This window comes from Cryptotermes secundus, unplaced genomic scaffold (assembly GCF_002891405.2).
Source record: "Cryptotermes secundus unplaced genomic scaffold, Csec_1.0 scaffold457, whole genome shotgun sequence".
NCBI lineage: Eukaryota > Metazoa > Arthropoda > Insecta > Blattodea > Kalotermitidae > Cryptotermes > Cryptotermes secundus.
The window spans coordinates 87,199-106,613 of record NW_019721525.1 but is presented as its reverse complement, the minus strand read 5'-3'; the positions used below and the strand labels follow the sequence as shown (position 1 = coordinate 106,613).

At 37.8% G+C, this 19,415-nt stretch overlaps 1 protein-coding gene and 1 long non-coding RNA gene across 2 annotated transcripts in view; one reads left to right on the top strand and one right to left on the bottom strand.

The window, feature by feature from the left end:
• Positions 1-6,614, top strand: part of LOC111875511 — a 12,140-nt gene extending 5,526 nt beyond the window's left edge. Inside the window, exon 3 of the long non-coding RNA XR_002844741.2 lies at positions 6,525-6,614. This is a non-coding gene — a long non-coding RNA (uncharacterized LOC111875511). The remainder of the gene's footprint in view (positions 1-6,524) is intronic.
• Positions 6,615-6,776: 162 nt separating this feature from the next.
• On the bottom strand, positions 6,777-18,551 carry LOC111875506 (translationally-controlled tumor protein homolog). Its single transcript, XM_023871810.1, has 4 exons — positions 18,537-18,551; positions 10,456-10,679; positions 7,142-7,257; positions 6,777-7,033 (listed from the first exon to the last, which is right to left on the bottom strand). Exons 1-4 carry the CDS (start codon positions 18,549-18,551, stop codon positions 6,918-6,920), a joined length of 471 nt encoding a protein of 156 aa, XP_023727578.1. The 3' UTR covers positions 6,777-6,917.
• Between the last annotated feature and the right edge of the window lie 864 nt (positions 18,552-19,415).

The window sequence follows — 19,415 nt, the reverse complement described above, 5'->3', positions numbered from 1 at the left end:
AAAATGTACACAGCCACACAGCAATATTATTTGTTTTATGTACAAGATATTTTCAGTATGTTCAGGTTATATATCACATCATTTTAGTCTGTTGTCACTACCTCATGCCATTCAAATCAGGTGTACATATAGTATGCATACCACATATCTATTAGACATTTTACTTTTGCATGTGCAGCGCCATGCACCTACAGAAAATACTGATGCATGGTATTCAAACATGCTTTCATTCACTTACAAGGACAATAAAACCTCCTTTTTGTATTTCTCAATTTTAGGCCTTTCTTCACAGTAAAAATACTGTGGTGCCAGCTAGATTACCTAAATATTATATCTCCTTCTTTATTAAAACCGTCACAACACAACTATATTGATGTCAGTGCCTAGTTTTGGCTCTCCTACATGTTTTGGCTATTAATAGCCATCATCAGGCAAATATGTGGCTAACATATACACACCACTGAAATGCAGTACTAGTAAAATTGGATACAATATTATATAAAATACTTGATGTAAAAATACAATAAATTAGATTATATAAAATAAAAGTTATAGTATAAAACAAGAATAAAATTCTTCAATTGATGCTTTACATCATCGAGTCAGTCGCTGGTTTTTGTAATTTTGTTGTGTTCCCACAGACAAGTTGGAGTATTCTATATTTATGTGTATATAAACACTGTTATTGCAGGCTCGTGATGTAGATGTAGTAATATTAATGTTAATTATTTAGTCAGTGCTCATCTTACCAAGTACTGTCCGTTCTGTAGGGAATGTAAACAACAAACAGAACTAACTTTGCCAACAAACAGTGGATTACAGGCGACAGAATTTTTTTTGGAGACAGAAGATAAAAGCTCCTGGATTGAATGGTAGCAAGCACTACCCAAAATTAGCCTCCTCTTAATTTCCTCCTGAATCAAATTTTTCCTTTTACTGTTGTCCCAAATATTTGAACTGTGGACATTGTCAAAGCATCTGTTATCTTTATGCCTTGATTTTGCTCTGCATTCTAGTGACAAGACAGCAACATGTACTTAGTTTTCTCTGCATTTCCTTCTAGAACAACCTCCTTACTAGCATCAATTGAAGTTTCTGTGTATTTCTTTATGGTATCTATGTTATATCGCAGCATATTCACATCATCAGCACAAACCAGAAGCTGATATGTCGCATTTCAGTCCCACCTGCTTTTCCTGGACCTTCCTAATGGCATATTCTAAAGCAAAGTTGATAAGCAGTGGCTATAAAGCATCTCCTTGTTTTAGTCATTTTAGATAGGAAACTCAGACAAATGTTTACCTATACAGACTTTACTATACATTTCATTTAAACGCATTTTAATCAGCCTAGTTTCATGGGTGCCCCAAATACTGCACAACACTTCCTAACCGAATCGTAGCCTTTCTTGAAGTCTATGAATGCCTGATGTACTGCCTCACTGTACTCCCATTTTTACTCCAGTATTTGAAAATTGCAAAATATCCGATTAGTAGTTGATCTGTTATATTGAAACCCACAGATGACCCTCAATAATTTCATCTATATATGGACTTGACCTCGAGACAGGGATATTGGATAAAATTTTGTATGAAGCTGACGACAGTGATATCCCATGATAATTACTGGTCACTTTTATTGCCCTTCTTGGAAACTGGTAAAAGAATAGAAATAATGAGTTTATTGATCTCAGGCCACAATGTTTCGCCACCTGCTTGAATCAGTTCTACTGGAATTTAATCATTACATGGCGATTTACGCCTTTTCAATTTTTGCAATAGCAATTTCAACCTAAACAGGACTAGAATCAGGTACTAACAACTCAGCTGTATGTGTTTCTATCTGCCTACCGTCACTGACTCTAGATACATTCACTGCACTTGCTTTCCCATGTGATGAACCAAAACCATTTTTAACTTTCAGCCACTATTTCCTACTGGGTTTCTGTTACATAGAAGCATTTCCATATATTCTTGCGGAGTTAATGTCAGTACAAAGTGTACAGCTTGGACTAAAGTGAATGAGAAAACTGAGTCCACAAGGATTTGACTGAGGTACAATCACATGCTATTTGAAGTGAATGGCTGAACTGTACCTTGAGAGAGATGGCAACAAGTTTTTGCAAATTACTACACATTCTACCATAAAATACAGATGTTAGCCACATGACTGTGGCTCTTACTGAAGATAAGGATTTCATTTAAATTCCGTATATAGAACCTGAAACTGCAAAGTACTAAGAGAAGCTCATTTCATACACAAACAGTATCAGTAAAGATTCTATTACAATCTAGCGACATCAACCATTTGGTATCAAAAATGACTATGTGTGTGTGTGTGTAGTTTGAAAATATGAAGTATTTTTCAGCCCAGCTTTGGTGACACAGCCATGAGAACACATGCAGCACTCACCTTGCCATCCAAATGAATCTCATTCATGGTTATGAGCTTAAAAATAAAATACAGTGAAATTCCTATTTAGTGTTCCCATATAAAGACAAAACAACTCCGTCCAATATGACTATTTAAGTTTTACCACTTGAAAACTTGAACAGTGAAAACAACGCAGCAAGCCATGAACAAACACAGGACGATACTAAGAATCTCCTTCTCAAGATAGACAGGCGGTACAAGTTCAGCCCCCTTCAAGAAAGACGATAGGAGAAGTCACACGGACCTACTTGGTTTACAAATTTTAACTTAAACAACAAAGTTTTAAAAACTTTAGTACCAGGAAAGCTGCTGTGATTGTGAAAAAAATTGGATTTTGTGTATTCCAGACATTGTGTATGTAATTTAGCACTCAGAACACCTATTGTAATAGCAGTTTCCAAATAAGTATTGATGTTCCCTCTGAAGATGATCCATAAGGACCAAAACATGTAAAAGTGCTAAGTTTTCAAGTGGTAAAACTTAAATAGTCACACTGGATGGAGTTATCTTGTCTTTATAATTGTTAGTGTGACGGACCAGAATGAAACAAATCAAATTTAGTGTTCCCATAATGAAATATATTCTCTGGCTATGGCCGAAGCCCTAGATAAACAACATACTTCCATATTTAGTATATTTTTATTTGTTAAATAACGAACATACAGAGTAAGAAATGTTTGATGTTCTGGTACTCATTCCTAGATTTAGCAAAACTGTTATGAAAACAAGTATATATTTTCTCTCTCGTTATACAAGGAAATCAAAAAGTTGCGCATATCAAACCAAAAGTTGTTATAAATTGTAGTGTAGTTAATATAATTATATCTCCTACGGCTAGATGGTCCTGTAGGAGTACTAACAATGAGTAGAAATGCCATTTGTCATGTATTGGTCATACGTCTGCAGTATAGCTTTGTTTATTGTGTGACCAACATGTTGTTTTCCCAAGAACGAGTTTTCATGGAATTGAAGAGTCTGATTGAGTTTTCTTCACTGACGAAGTGTGGTTTCACCTTAGTGGCTACGTGAACAGTCAAAACAAGAGGATTTGGTCATCTGAAAATCTACATGTTACATGAAAAGCCCTTGCACTCTCAGAAAATTGGAGTGTGGGGTGCTATATCACGTTGTCGAATAGTGGGCCCAATTTTCTTTGAAACAACAGTGAACACTCCAGTGTACCAAAACATCATTACACAGTTTATTGTGCTTCTTGAAGTTGATGAACGTGAGTGTTGGTTGCAGCAAGATGGTGTCACATGTCACATGTCTAATGAAACCATGCAGTTCTTGTGTGAGTTTTTCGGTGACCGTCTCATTTCGAAAGGACTGTGGCCCCTGCCTTCGCCCAATTTGTCACCTGCAGATTTCTTTCCTTTGGGGGTACCTCAAAGAACTGTCTATAAAAACAATCTGCATACACTGGATGACCTCAAGAGGAACATTACGACAGTGATTAACAGCATCAGTTTACAGGTGCTCCACAGAGTGGCGTCAAACATGGTAAACAGAGCTCACACATGCATTGCTGAACAGGGAAGCCATTTTGAACATATGTTGTAAGGACATCTTTTGATTTTGCATTTCTAAGATGCAAGGTTATAAACATTAATAGTATGTGCTGTATGTCTTGTAGTTTGTGCATTAAACCAGCAAAATATAATTGCTTAGTGTGATGTGTGCTACTTTTTGATCTCCCTGTATATGGCTGAAAACAGAGAACAATTTAAAACTAACTCTCAAATTCATAGCATCAATACATGACATAAGAACCTTCACTATTCTACATGCAATTTGTCAGCATTCCAAAAAGGAACGTATTATTTTGGTATCAAGGTTTTTAACAGCCTACCTCCTAGCATAAAGAACATAACTCGTGATATTAAACAATTTAAATTTGCTTTAAAAAGATTTATACTCCTAAATTCATTTTACTCACTGGAGGAATAGTTTAACCACAGTAATGATTAAAGTGATCTGTTTCATGGTCACTGTTTATTTTAGTTTACCACCCAACTAAGGCTTGATGACTGTAAATATATGAAGGAATGAATGAATAAATAAATTATAGCCAATAAGATAAAATAATTGTATACTAGTAATTAAATTATACTAATTGGAAGAATATTTTCATCTATGTTATCATCCCGCTTGCCGTTTTTTGCTGTATTTTACTGTATTCACAAGTCTCTCTTATGGGGATCTATGATGTATGAATGGCGATTTCTTGCTTGCTTTTACTTTTACTTACATATTTTATAACCTTTAACGATGTACTCATTGACAGTGTTTTTGACAAAAGGCTCAAACTGTGATGCACATGTATAATTAAGTTGTATCTACGTAATTTATAATCTTATTACTTATTAGCGATGTACTCATTGACACCATTCCTGCTAACAGTCTCAAATTGAAGCACATTTAACTTATATTTATGTAATTTGTATTCTTATTAATTTTTCAATTAGATTGTTATTATGCAGAATAACTGTATTTGACTTCTTCCAAATCCTATGGTGTCTACCTGTATCTGGATTTTACGGAATGTACATAAATTGAATTGATATATTTTCTCTGCCTGAAACAATTTCCACACTAACACTGTTTCATGTGTCACTAATTATTTTAGAAATTAATCTGATATTACAGAGTAACTGTATTTCTTTGTGTAGAACTATTTATGTAACAAATAATTTTATCACACTCATGTGAAGTTTGTAAGTAAATGAGCAATTTCTTAATGTAATTATGATTAATTTCAACTGGTGAAAACCTTGATTTAATGAAATACCATTCATTCTCCAGGGATTCATTATATAGGGATTTCACTGTAGCATATTTTTGTTACACATCCTACAGAGTTGCAGACGCAAGAAACTTCTATGCTGCTGCAACTGCACTTCTGTACACTTACATTGACCATTCAATTTTGATGTCAACCTTGCCTAAAACTTCTTTTCTTCTAGACCATGTTTAAATAACATTAAAACAGGAACACTATCGCCATCAATGTCTCTGTACTCAAACATGGCAACCATACCATCGATGTCCGCATGGCTCCTGTATGATGTCATGGGCTTCCAGCCCCTTGATCCCCTTGATCGAGGTTCTTGAACTTATCCCCCACCCCCTCCACATGTGGATCTGGGTCACGTGGTGTTGCCCTCTCCCCTCCTTTCTACCCCCATGGGAGCCTTGCTTGGAAGTTAATTCGAGTTCGGAGGACAGTTCTGGTTATGGATCCATAAGGCCTTGCTCGCGGCGCCGAGCCAGCCGGAGTGATTGTCAAATTCCTGTTTGGCTGGGAATCCAAAATTGGTTTTGGCAAGTAGTGCGCTGGTTTGCGGCCGGCGAGATCGCCCGCGGTCGCCCATCGTTGGGTTTGTAGTACGGCGGCGACTCATACCAGTTTAGTTAAACCTGTGTTTATAATTCATATTGTGTATTTGGTTTAGACTCAGCCTGTGGCCCAGCTAGAAAGTAGTAGTTATGTTTTCATGCAACCAAGGCAAATTGTTGCGCCAGTAAATATGGGCCATTCTGCCCGAGTTAGATGCCGCTGTATGCGAGCATGTAAATGTGCAATTAGTTGAGTTGTTCTGTTTAATTTCTTGGGCTCGTGCACTGTAACAACAACGAATTCTTGTCTTTGGTTATGTGTTAGTTGTGTTTATTAAATTCTGTTATTTGTTATTATATTGATTGCCATCATTTGTAACTAGATTTACCTCGCTGCTAGCTTGGATCCCTTACTCTAACTTAGGGAGCGTGTGAGCACAGCACGAGAGCCGTATGACGGAGCACCGTTTCCCCCTCTGATTGAGGAAGGGTAGACGGAGCCGAAAGGTGCCAGAGAGTGACGGTGCTGTGGTAGCAGACCGTAAGACGGACAAGCGGCACATGTGGTAGCAGAGCGGTAAGCGGCACAAGTGGTAGCAGAGCGATCGATTTTCACTTAGGACCTTTGGAACGCTAATTAATAGCCCCCTAGGCTGTGCCTGGGTCGATGGATTGTAAATAACCTGTCATAGGCTCTGTGTATGTTTACGTATATTGTACTTATACTTTTTCTTGTTGTGTTCCATGCTTAGTCAAAATGCCACGCACATGGATCCATGATTTGTCCAAGCAGCAGCTGGAGAGTTTAGCAAGTCAACTAGGTGTATCGACGGAACGAACGCTGGACANGGTCCTTTTCAGGGCCAACAAATTGTTCCGAAGAAGTGGGTTGTCATAGGAGAATGACAAAGACTACACGTTAAGAAAAAAACCCCACACACATCCTACAGAGTTGCAGACGCAAGACACCTCTGTGCTGCTGCAACTGCACTTCTGTACACTTACNCCTTGATAGATATGGACCCTGAGCAGATACTATTTTTGTTACACATCCTACAGAGTTGCAGACGCAAGACACCTCTATGCTGCTGCAACTGCACTTCTGTACACTTATATTAACGATTCAATATTGATGTCAACCTTGCCTAAAACTTCTCTTCTTCTAGACCATGTTTAACTAACATTAAAACAGGAACACTATCGCCATCAGTGTCTCTGTACTCAAGCATGGCAACCATACCATCGATGTCCATGGATTCACCTACACAATAAAGGAGTTCTAATTACAAATGTATGTTAAATTTCATGTAACATTTTGTTACAAAATTATCATCCTATCATTTGCACATGAAAAGTGCTGAAAACAGACCTGTGTAAAACTGAAGGTCCTTAAACCTGAACAAAATATATTTCATGACTTTATTTGTATTGTTTTTGAAAACACTAACTTCATCTGGGCTCTTTTCCTCTAATTTTTGGACTAATCTGAAAACAGAAAAAAATTATACTTGTACATACCCAACAGAACATACAAACAACAATACTGAATATATACACAAAATACTAATAAAAATCCTAGCTCATACAGTAAAATGCACTGGTACAAAACAGCACTTTCAACCTACTGACTACTATGTACACTGTTCAGAAATTTAAGCAGCAACATGACATAACTGGGAAGCAGTGTATTGCCAATGGCAGCCCACCCTATAATGTCTTACACTTTGCAACATTTGCTTACATATACTGAAGTCTTTTAAGCACAGGACACCTGAATGCAGATCATTAAGGAACTCAAAACTTGTTGGCTTAAAATGCAAATCAAACAGACTTTGAGTCTCAACAATACACATGATGGATGCAGCTTTCCACTAAGACTCTTTGCTACTCCAGATGACAAAGTAAAATATATGACAGCAGCATCTGCAATGTATAAAAAACCCAGCAATTCCATGCAATTTAAATTATATTAATTTTTATAAATATCACCAAAATTAAGGAACAATCTAAAACATTCACCCAGTAAGGCAATGGAAATATATTAAGCATTCACAGTGCCTCCCCTTCCAATAACAGAGACACCCAGTATACATTCATGCAGTAAATATGGCAAAGAAATTAGCATGTTCTTGAATATATTATGTATAAGGGGTGGGCTTTCTTGGCCCTTGCACTGCGACCACAGCCATCTATTGGGCCTTTGAATATATTAACCCTTATATGCTCAGTGTACTGATCCATCAGAGCATTGGGTAATAACCAGAACACTCAGGTGGCCAATTTATCAGCTCCATCTAAATCACACTCTTTTAGTTACATAAAGAGCACAAAGGTGGCAGCACAAGATACCTAATTCTCCAAGGTCAATTTCAGAGTTGTTTTACACCCAGGTGGCATCCCTTTACATACAATACATTTTTTAAGACAAATGAAATATGATAAGCTCACTTATATTCCATATTACCAATATCCCATTGGTGGCTCAATGCTTAGTGGCAGTATTTTGATTTTATAATAAGTTATATATTATTTATTATATTTTTGTTACATTTTTCAGAGCTTATAGTATACATAGTTATTTTACATCGTTAACTAGACAATAACTGACGTTAGATGACTCTTGACATGTTGGAATATTTAGATACAACTAACAGTGATAGTGACTTTATTCTGGAAAGTGACATTGATAAAACAAGTGAAGAAGATACCCCATATGTCACATCACCAGCTGCTCACCCTGTGTCTAACAGTGAAGAGGATAACATGGATGATGAAGACTACAGGAAATTTTGTCACCTGGGCAAACTCTCCCTCTTCCTTTCCAATTCTAAAATCTGTCTGCACCTAAGCATACATATGCCTCCTCCTAATTCTCCTATTGCTTGCTTCTGTCTCTTCCTCACAGACTTGATCCTTACCTTCATGGTGACAAGCATAAAACAGATATGCACAGGAAATGATTAGCAGTAAAGCAGGCAATGTTCCCACTCCACTAAAGAACTTGATGAAAATTACCATGCATGAGATGAAAGGATACCTTGCCTGTATTCTAAATAGGGGCACAATCAAAAAGCCAACCACAGAAACATACTGGCCAACTTTCTGTTCCCAAGCCACTCCATGATTTGGGAAAATGTTTATTTAGTGTTGCTTTTCTTACTTGCTGCGATTCTTCCACCTCAACAATAATGCAGGACTGTCAGGCACTGCAGAACTAGGCTACAATCCCTGTTCAAGGTACCAACCTCATGAGGACCATGCAGACAGGGTACTCAGACATCACTACACACTTCCTCAAGAAATTAGTTTCTGTGAAAGCCTGGTAGGTACCAAAAACAAAACCAATATCAGGCAATATTTGCCTAACAAGCACTGCCACCTTTGGGGAGACAAATTTTGGATCTTGTATGACTGTGTCCAACTATGCCTGGGGGTTTTCACATACAGAGGGGCCAGGTCTTAGGTAGACAAGGACAAGATTAAAAAAAACGCCTGCGGTACACAGTTGTGAAAAAATTACTTGAGATTGGAGGGTACCTCAACAAAGGCTACTATGTCTTTGTCGACAACTATTTCATGCCTGTTCCACTTGTCTGCCATCTCCCATCAGCTGAATCACTGGAACTTTTAGCAGGAATAGGAAACTTTTACCCCAGCAGTTCAAGAACAAATTTGCAAGTGGACAAAAAAATGTATTGCAGATCTTGTTCTTGTGATTTCTGCGAGAAGAAATCACAAAGAAATCCTGTCATTCTACTCTTCTGACATCCCAAAGCCCAAGAAGAGAAGTAGAGGGAATACATGGTGGCAATGCACAAATAAAACAAAAAATTATCATATCCTACAACAAGTTTCTGGGTGGCAATGGCTCTACAGACATGATGCTGTATACTTATTGGATGAAAGGCAGATAGTGCGTTACTGGAATAATGAAGCTTTCAACATCATAGCCAGGATGGTGTTGAATAACTACATTCTCTACAAGGGGCTTGGCAAACTGAAAACCAGGTAAAACCACATTGTGTCCACGATCCACAATCGGGAGTGTGGGGGAGGAGTGGTTGGCAATGAAGGACAATGCTGGAGTTGATGATCCTCAGGGACCATGAGGACTCAGAAAACTACATGAAAAGAAATAGTCCCAATGCACTGTCTGCAGCACAAGGAGAGGAGGCAGACAGCCAGCACAGTATGCACCAAATGGCAACAAGGGGCTGCATGAAGAATGCTTTCCTAAACACAGGTACTAACTGCAAAAGGTATGTATACACTGTTCTATGTAATGTGATGTAGTTCTGGACCAGAGAGCTCTTCATGCATGAAACTTGTATTAAAATTTACAGAAAAATATTACCATCCTTAAAGGCTTGATAGGGGGTGGGATAATTTCATTTTTTTGCCTAAATTACATAAATTTTAATCTCTATACTTATATTCCTATTCTACATTATATTCCTCCAATTTATTTTTTTTTTCAAATTATTTATAGTATTTGCACTTTTAGGCTATTTTTAAATCTGCTATTTATAGTGAATAAAAGTGATTTCTTCAAGTCTTTGACAAAAGTACTATTTTTGGTGAATTTCTGAAGTGAGACCTGTAAAATGAGCCATATTTGCCGTAAGTGTTTCAGGCCAGGTACCTGGAAAATAGACTAATTGTGAAAGGGTTGTCACCACTAACTTTTTCATGTATTCCTTCAGATATGCTGTGAAACTCTTCTTATCTCCAAAGGCATATGTTTCACTAAGCCTCTGGTTCAATACAACATCAACTCCACATTCTACAGCTTCACTTGTTCCCTCTGAAGCTTCCTCAGCAGAGGGGTTAAATCCTTCTATCTGGACATCACCATGCTTTCTTGTTACAAGCTGAAAAAATAAACACAGAATCCAATGTTCATGAAACTGGTTTTGCAAAAAGTGCTACAGTTTATTCCATCATTATTTTTGTAAATTTACATTTCAAAGTAAATCAACCTGTTTTTTCTTTAATTCACTTAGTGTGGGGTGGAGTTCAACTGGGTCCACTCAGCACGGCGGCCACTGGTTGGACTACTGTAGCCTGCCCTGGGTGATTATGATAATGNTTGGTGGAATGAAGATTGGCAGGGAAAACCGAAGTACTCGGAGAAAACCCGCCCCAGCGCCACTTTGTCCACCACAAATCCCACTTGACCAGACGGGATCAAACATGGGCCACCGCAGTGGGAAGCCAGCAACTAACCGTTTGAGCTATGGTGCGGCCAAATCAGCCCATTAGTCACAGACCTCATTTAACATCAGTTCCATCCACATGCCACTTCGAACAGGGAGCACCTTTCCTTCCACAAGATGTGTAATATGGAAAGCGTATAAAGGAAAATTAAAAACTGCACAAAATTCACTTAAAAAAAGTTACTCATACCAAACCTTTATATTTAACGACACAATGACTGATGACCTTAGATACAAGTGTACTACTATCGGGTGAAAAGGTCGTACCTTAGCTCAAGGAGTTAGTTGCTGGCTTCTCACCGCGGCGGCCTGGCTTCGATCCCGGGGTCTGGTCAAGTGGGATTTGTGGTGGACAAAATGGCACTGGGGCAGGTTTTCCCAGAGTACTTCAGATTCCCCTGCCAACTTCATTCCGCCAATTGTTCCACAATCACCCTCACCTATCATCTGTGGCTGGTACAATTGGCCAGAAGTGGCCGCAGTACAAGGAACTTATTCCCACCCCACTAGCAATAAAAAAAATGGTGATAATATCCAGGATATCCAAACAAAGTTCAGATGGGTTAAATTCCTTAAACCTTTGGTTTACAAGTAATGGCCTATCTTTAAATATGAAGAAAACTGAAGTGTTAAAATTTGAAGCAATTAGTCATCATGGAAATATGCCAATGCGATTGCAGTATAAAAATGAGGTATATGATGCAATGATTATTAAATTTTTGGGGGGCCTTGAAATAGATAAGTTTTTAAACTGGAAAACACACGTTAAATTGATGTTACCCAGATTGGGCAAGGCATGCTTCGCATTAAGAAATCTGAAGTTGTGCAGCAATATTGAAACACTTAGGATGATATATCATGCATATTTTCATTCAGTCATGAGGTATGGGACAGTTTTCTGGGGTAACTCACCAGATGCTAAGGAGATTTTTCTCTTACAGAAGATAACTGTTAGGGTGATGGTGGGATTGAAACAAAGAGATACATGCAGGCTGGTACTCAATAAACTAAACATATTAACAATGGCCTCCCAATATATATTATTTTTGATGATTTTTATGATAAGTAATCTTGAGTATTTTACTTTTAATGATGCAATCCATGATAAGACCACAAGACATAGAGGGAATCTACACGTATTGCAGTCACATTTAGCAGTAAGGCAAAAAGGAGTTTTATGTGTGTTAACACAGTATTTTCAATATTTATTTTTTCTCTCTATGTAAGAGATTTAGTACAAGACAGGAACTTTTCCTAGGAAAACTAAAAGAAATATTAATCAATAATTCGTTTTATTCAGTTGATGAATTTTTGCTTTATTGTAAGGATTTATAGTCAGAAATATGTTTATTTAGGTATGTTTCATTATATTACTGTGCAATTTATATCTAAATACTTTATAATACCCCAAATTGTTTATCATTAGTATCATTAAAGGTAAAATATATAGAGAGGCCAATGTCAGAGTTTTTAATTTTTTAAAAACTGTTCTACATGATTCTCTGGGTTTCATTCCCATCATTATCCTGACGGCCTTCTTTTGTAAAAGACAAATCTTCTTAGCCTCCAACGATTTTCCCCAAAATACTGTTCGATATCTCATAATTGAATGAAAGTATGCGTGGTAAATCATCCTTAGTGTTTCAATATTGCTATACAATTTCATGTTTCTTATTGCAAAGCATGCCTTGCCCAATCTAGACAGCATCGATTCAATCTGTGACTTCCAATTCAGGGTCTTATCAATTTCAATGCCCAAGAATTTAACGTGCTTTTCCTCATGCAATATCTCATCATAAACTTTAAATGTATAGACATATTATCTCGATTAATTGTATCAAATTTTAACACTTTAGTTTTTTTCAGATTTAGAGATAGGCCATTACATGCAAACCAATGGCTTAAAGAATTTAACACAATGTTAGACCTTACTTGGATTTCATCAAGATCAGTGCCTGATACTATGTATCTTACAATATCTTTTATAGTATAACTTCAAACTATCATCACTTGATTTTTTGACTAAGGTGTATAATGCTCTCTTATGCCTTTCGTTATCCATTTATTAGAGTCTTTCTGTTTTTTATATACTATGGGAAAGCTATTTTCTAAGATTGATAAAAGGATATTGTGAAAGATATTAAATTTCATATTAACATTCTCTTGGTTATAAACTTCTATCCAATTTTTATTTTGTAAAGTCTGTTGAAAACATACTATGTTTTCCTCATTAATGTCCCTATATGTTCTTACATGATCACTTTGCCTCGTCACCAGCATGTCTCCAAGTATCAAAATTTGCCCATCGTGGTCTGAGAGACCATTTATAGCAGAACAAACTTGGAATTTGTTATAAGCATTCTTGTTTATAAAAAAATGATCTGTCAATGAGACAGAAGTAGTACTTATTCTAGTTGGAAACTCAGTTATTGGTGTTAAATTATAAGTATCTAATAAAGCTTGTAATTGCACTTTTTTACAGTTTTCACTAAGGTAATTTATATTTATATATATATATATATCCATCACCTGAGGTTGGAAACAGATCAAGTTTCCAAAATGTTGTATTAATTTCTTATACCAGATGATGGACAAAGCCCAAGAATCTAGTAATCGTGTGTTATACCCCTTCATCAGAACCCTTTAGATCTATATGGTCATGAATATTCAGGTTTGTCATAAGCTGGTAATTTTGTGACCACCTGAAAAACATGAACTGCTCAAAGAAGACAGTGTTCCATAGAACTAGTTAGTTAGCTAGCCGTTTAGAAGTTATAGTATCATTCAGGTCACCCAGCTGTGTGATATACACGTTTCCACAGCAATGAATAAACATGCAACAATAGAGGATGCGGTGTTTTCTGTGTTGTCCATGCCAGGACTATATGACAAGGACCAGCAGCAGAGAGACAGTGGTGTGTAGATTAGCAAATAAGTAAGAGTTTTGTAGCAGTTGTAGTTAGTGTGAATCTTTTAACACCACACCAAAATACAACTCATCGCACAGAAGGTGTCAGATAGGTGGTAGTCTAAAGCTTGTTGAGTTTGAGAGAGATGGCTCTTCTATGCTAACGCAATGTGAGGACTTGGTGGGCTGTGCTCGTCTTGTTTGATGAGAGATAAGAAAAATTAATAGCAGATCATCTGGATGTGAAGAAGGAAAGGGATGTAGTGCAAGCCTCTGTAGTTAAAGTGGAGCAGATTGTTCAAAATTAGTCCACAGTGAATGGAAATTGTGCCAATTGGAAACAATTAGCAGTCATAGCTGAAGCAGAAAGGCATATCCCACCTGGGAGTATGCAGCAGACGCTCACCTTTTGAAATTGCAGTGGCTGCAGGTTCACATCAGTCCACAAACTGCACGTAGCTTTCAAAGTTCCTTATGTGTATGACTACATAACTAAATTATTCAGGACACAGGCAGAAGTAATCCTAAATCATGTAACTCCAAATGTACATGGTATTGGACAAGGAGAAGCCATGCATAGGAAGTATAAGAGGCTTAAACTTTGCGGCTGTCAGACCTACAACCAATCAGCTGACTTAAGTATAGTTTCAAAGAATTGCACAAGTTAAGGCATAACCTACTGCACAGGCTTTCATTGATAGGAAATCTCTGTATACCCTACAAAAATGTTACTTAGTATAGTGCAGTGACAAATGATGCACAGAGTCCAAAGTGACCTGGATGCTGTGGCAATGCAGATAGTGCTGAAAGTACTGCGCAACAAATGTAGCACCTATGTGGAAGAGGAGGCCCCATTTCTAAACACATACATGTCTAGCAGAGAATAAAGGTCTTGATCTTGGATATTGAGGAGACAGAATCCAGGAATGACTGCTCTGGCAAAGGTCAGCAGCAGTTTATCCGACCGACAGCTGTCAGACAATAAGTAATGGCCATGAATCGTATGGGATTTTGAACCGAGAATGACCGTGCTGCCAAGGACCGACAATAATTTAGAAGTCAGTAATTCAGTTTTGAGTTGCATTGTTAGCGGCTGCTATCTAGCAATGACAAATAATGACAGAATGAAGACTTGTGTGTGCTGTAGTTGTAGTAATCTATAGAGTGTGAAAATTAGTGAAACTCTTATAATGATTTGTAGTTACTACGAGCAATTATAAGCAACCAGGAAATTCAGTTATCAATCCAAACCCTGTGTCTAGTCACAAACACATGACAGTATTTATTTAGCCCTCAAAATTACATTGCTAAATACTGACATTATGTTTATAAACTTCAGGAAGTCTAATAATTCCAGTTCCAGTGGATGCATGTTTTAAGGTGCAAATGGTCTTCAACCAAGCAAATTCCATGGTTGTGTATTTGTCTCCTGTCCAAGGCCTTGATGTTTGTGTGTATTTTTTGTCACTGCCTACAATCCTGCTCAGCACTAAATCCAGTGTGGGGGTTTGTCCCTTAGTGCTGATACAAACCTTATGGCTTATGAATTCTATGAAGTGTTCCAGGGCAGAACATGAGAGTTGAACAGTCTCTCTGAGGTAAAAAAAAAAAAAAAACGTGTAGGGAGCTATGAGCACCAGTTTTTGCTGTGACAGGCCTGGTGACCAAGCAGTCTGAAGGGATACGTCATTTTTAAAAATACTGGCTTAATTTTTTTAATGACGTTGATATGCAAAACTACAGCAAGTCATTTTAGATTTTAATTTAGTAAAGCCTACACTCCTTGGCATTCTCTTCAGTGTACCACTAAGCATACGTATATGTGGGAATCCAGACGCTGTATAGTTTTCTCATGACAATCTTAACTGGATTTTGGGAAGGAAAAAACTAAAGAAGGCAGAGAGCATCTTATCTCATGTTGAGCTATTATCTGTCTTCTTCTTTGGCTTGATAAGAAATGATGTAATCTGCCTCTAAAATGTGAAGGGTTAAAGCAGGGGTGTACTTTTACCACTTCATTCTCATTTCTAAAATCATGTTGGATTTTATTATGATCGTAATGAAACATGAACAGTTATAATAATCATAGAACTGTAAGCAACATTGAATTTAAATATTTACACTGTATCTAAAATTCAGAAGCAGTATGGCTCTTTTTCACTTGTTTTCAATTTGAAAATATATAAGTTATGTATGGAATATTCTGTTCTAAATTGTTCATAACTGAACTATAAGTCTGACATACATTCTTTGTGTTCATCTTTAACACACTGTTCAGACCACATGCTAACAACAGAGAAAAAATTGACAATATGTAGTTTATGTAGTGATGCTGTCAGTAACAGCATTAAACATTGAATGACTGGATGCTAATGAATAATACAATGGAAAGGAGGACTCCACTTAGTGCCGAAGTTGAAGATCCATGAAGCTATACCTCCACTCTCCGATACAAGGTCATGGCATGGTGCTTAGTTAGTTAAGCCCAGGGAAACTATACTTTCAGGATGTGGAACGAAGCAGCATTGGCATAATTTAAGGTACTACTTGGGCAATTGCTTGAAAGGACTGAGGAAAACAGTGAGTTACCTCAGTCAGGGCCTTCAGAGTCCCAGTTGAGATTCAGGTTTATGCCACAAGGATCACTGGTGAGGGTTCTTAACTTCACTGAGCCACAAGAAAGTTCCATGCCTTGGAAACGACACCTTGTTTAAAACGTTGAAACTAAAATGGTTGCACTGGACAGATGATGTTAATACATAGGCACAGAAACTGGAAGGCGGACATATGTAAATGCAGCCCTATGTCTTAATACAGGGCCATTGAAAAAAAAAAGCTTAGAATTGTGTGAAATTTTATTTGGGGTTGCTCAGAAAGGAAGAAAGTGTTTTTATATTTGTCTTTAACAAATTTCCACTAATACATGTATACTCGTGAAAAACCGCACAGTTTAGAAAAAAGTACAACTTACACAGATGCTCAAGAGTCCAACCATACAAAACTCAATTTATTGTTGTGGTTTATTTAATGATGCTGTCATTGACTCAGATTGTATAGTGTCAATTGGTAGGATGATCAGTGAATGATGAACTGGAAAGAATGTGGAAGGTGGCAGTCATGAGCGTCATGAGCTAATTTGAGGTACTGTTGTGGCATTTGCCTGGAGGGACTGAGGAGAACCATGAACACTTTAGTCACTGTAGTTGGTGTTCCAGGTTGAAATGGGCACCCACCGAATACAAGTCAGAATCATTACTGTTTTAATCAATTTGCTCGGGAAAATGCAACTGAAACACAGAATTAATGTCGATAACCGCTTTCTATGAGTCAAATTCAGAAAACAGGTTCGCATAAATCAATATTGACGATGAAAATTCCCAACTTTTTGGAAATTGCCATAGTTGCTGAATCTGAAGCGCAGAAATTCCACTTGTCAGTGAATAGGCATGGCACAGAATAAGAGAGAAGTGAATTTTTGAAGTGACCTTCTCTCTTTTGCAGATAAAATTGCTGCCGGCAACGTTAATGGACAGCTTTACTTGCAGGTTTTATTTATTATCTACTAAAGGCATTTGAAAGTAGAAATCCGACTTCTGCATGTTTTATAGAACGAAGACTTTCCTCGCTTCGACAGTCCTTAGTGCAGTTTCAGATATTTTCAGACCGATAGACAGGAAAGCATGGTGCAATGTTCTGCTGTCTGATACTGATATACAATTTTCGGAGTTCCATATATACAGACATAGGCACCACAAGGTTGTGTTTCCTCGGAGTCGGCAAGTTTGCTTACAGACCCACGTTTAACACATATAAGACTATTTTTACTGATCGTCTTGGAGTATTCATGATAGACCAATATTTTTAAAATAATTCTGATTTTGGTATTAATATTTGGTATATTAAGGAAACTCTGTAGCTCAGTCTGTATAGTGATGGGCTGGACGGCCGAAGTTCGATTCCCGGCAGGGACAAAAGACTTCCTCTCCTCCACAGCTTCCAGACCGGCTCTGGGGGACACCCAGCCTCCCATCCAGTGGGTCCCGGGGGTAAAGCGGTCGGGGCATGAAGTTAGCCGCTAACCCCCGTCTAGTGCCGAGGTCACGTATAGTGGAGCTACACATATCTCCACTCTCTCATGTTTGTACGTGGAGTGATGCTTAGTTACTCATAATTACAGGCTGAATACTTGCATGTGCAAGGTAAATCTTTCTTGCCAAATACTCGTATGCACTTACGGGATCGACTTTAATGATACGCTATTACAGGAGCAAAATTCCTTAATACTGGATGCTGAATCTATTATTTTCGCATTGCTAGAAACATTAGGCGCCGCGCTGTCTAAGGCAGTGGTTTCCAACCTGTGGTCCGCGAGTAATTCAAAAGGGGGTAGTTTATTTTCATTAAACTTTATCTTATCATGTTCCTCACACCTGGGATATTTGCAATGTATATCTCTGGCTCTTGAGCCCCATGGTTGAAGTAAAATTTAACGGGACTGTTGGTACCGTAACGGTACCTTCCCTTTGTAAAGCAGAGGTGAATAACCAACGATTTGTGTAGCTTTTTCCAAGAACATTTTATTTTGGTCGGCCTGTTGCATCTCAGACCCGTGTTTCAGGATGGACTGTTGTCCTCCTTACCTGCTGTCTGACCATTCTCCCCCTCCACCCCCCGCAAATCCATCCCCCTTTGGTTGGGAATGAAGCTGGGAGCACGTTTCTTATTCATTTCAGTGGCAGAGCGAACAACCTGTGTGTCTTTAGTTTTTGTGCAGTGGATTTTTATAATAGTATACAAGTATGTTTTTCTCGGTTTAGTATTTAGTTTTTCTGCTCTTGTTCAAATAATTGAGTTCCCAACGAAACTTAAGATTTTCAGTTTGTTCACGATCTTATTTAGATATGGATCGGTGGTTAAAGTGTGGATCGTTGATTAGGTGAGTGTTAAATTCATAATATTAGGCCTAATTGATATGTTCGTGATCTTCCGAATAAGCTCCATTTATAACAGTATTTTATTGTCATAAATGACACATTTAGTGTTGTAGAATTGTAACTTACTGCTCCACTTTCATGATATGTAAAATATAAAAAATTTCCATTTTGGGTTTTATGGGGGCCGTGGTCAATTAACATTCGGTACAGTGGTTCCGCGGGATAAAAAACGTTCGGAAACACTGGTCTAAGGCATGAACCGTCTTCGCCCTCTCGAACACTGGGATCATTGGTTCGAATCCAACTCGAGGCATTAAAGTCTGTGTGCGTTTACTTGTGTTTGTGTTGTTCTTCGTGTAGGTAGCAGCCTTGCGACGGGCTGATCCCCCTTCCATGGAGTCCTACAGACTGTATAAATTAGGAAACTGAAAAAGCGGCCACGGTCTAAAGGGTTGTACAGCCATAGAGAAAGAGAGATGGAGAAAAAATAAACATTAGACTAATTTGCGATATGAGAAACAGAAGCACACAATATTAATAATTTAAGTCACGATTCACAAAGAAATCGTACATTTCAGCTTGAAC

Bases quoted from the DNA above. Each gene is read 5' to 3' on its own strand.
- LOC111875506 (XM_023871810.1), bottom strand. The intron at 7,258-10,455 runs GTTAGTGGTGAC...TTCTGTTTTCAG, and splicing joins CTGAAGGAATACATGAAAAA to ATTAGTCCAAAAATTAGAGG. The intron at 7,034-7,141 runs GTCTGTTTTCAG...TTTATTGTGTAG, and splicing joins GGACCTTCAGTTTTACACAG to GTGAATCCATGGACATCGAT.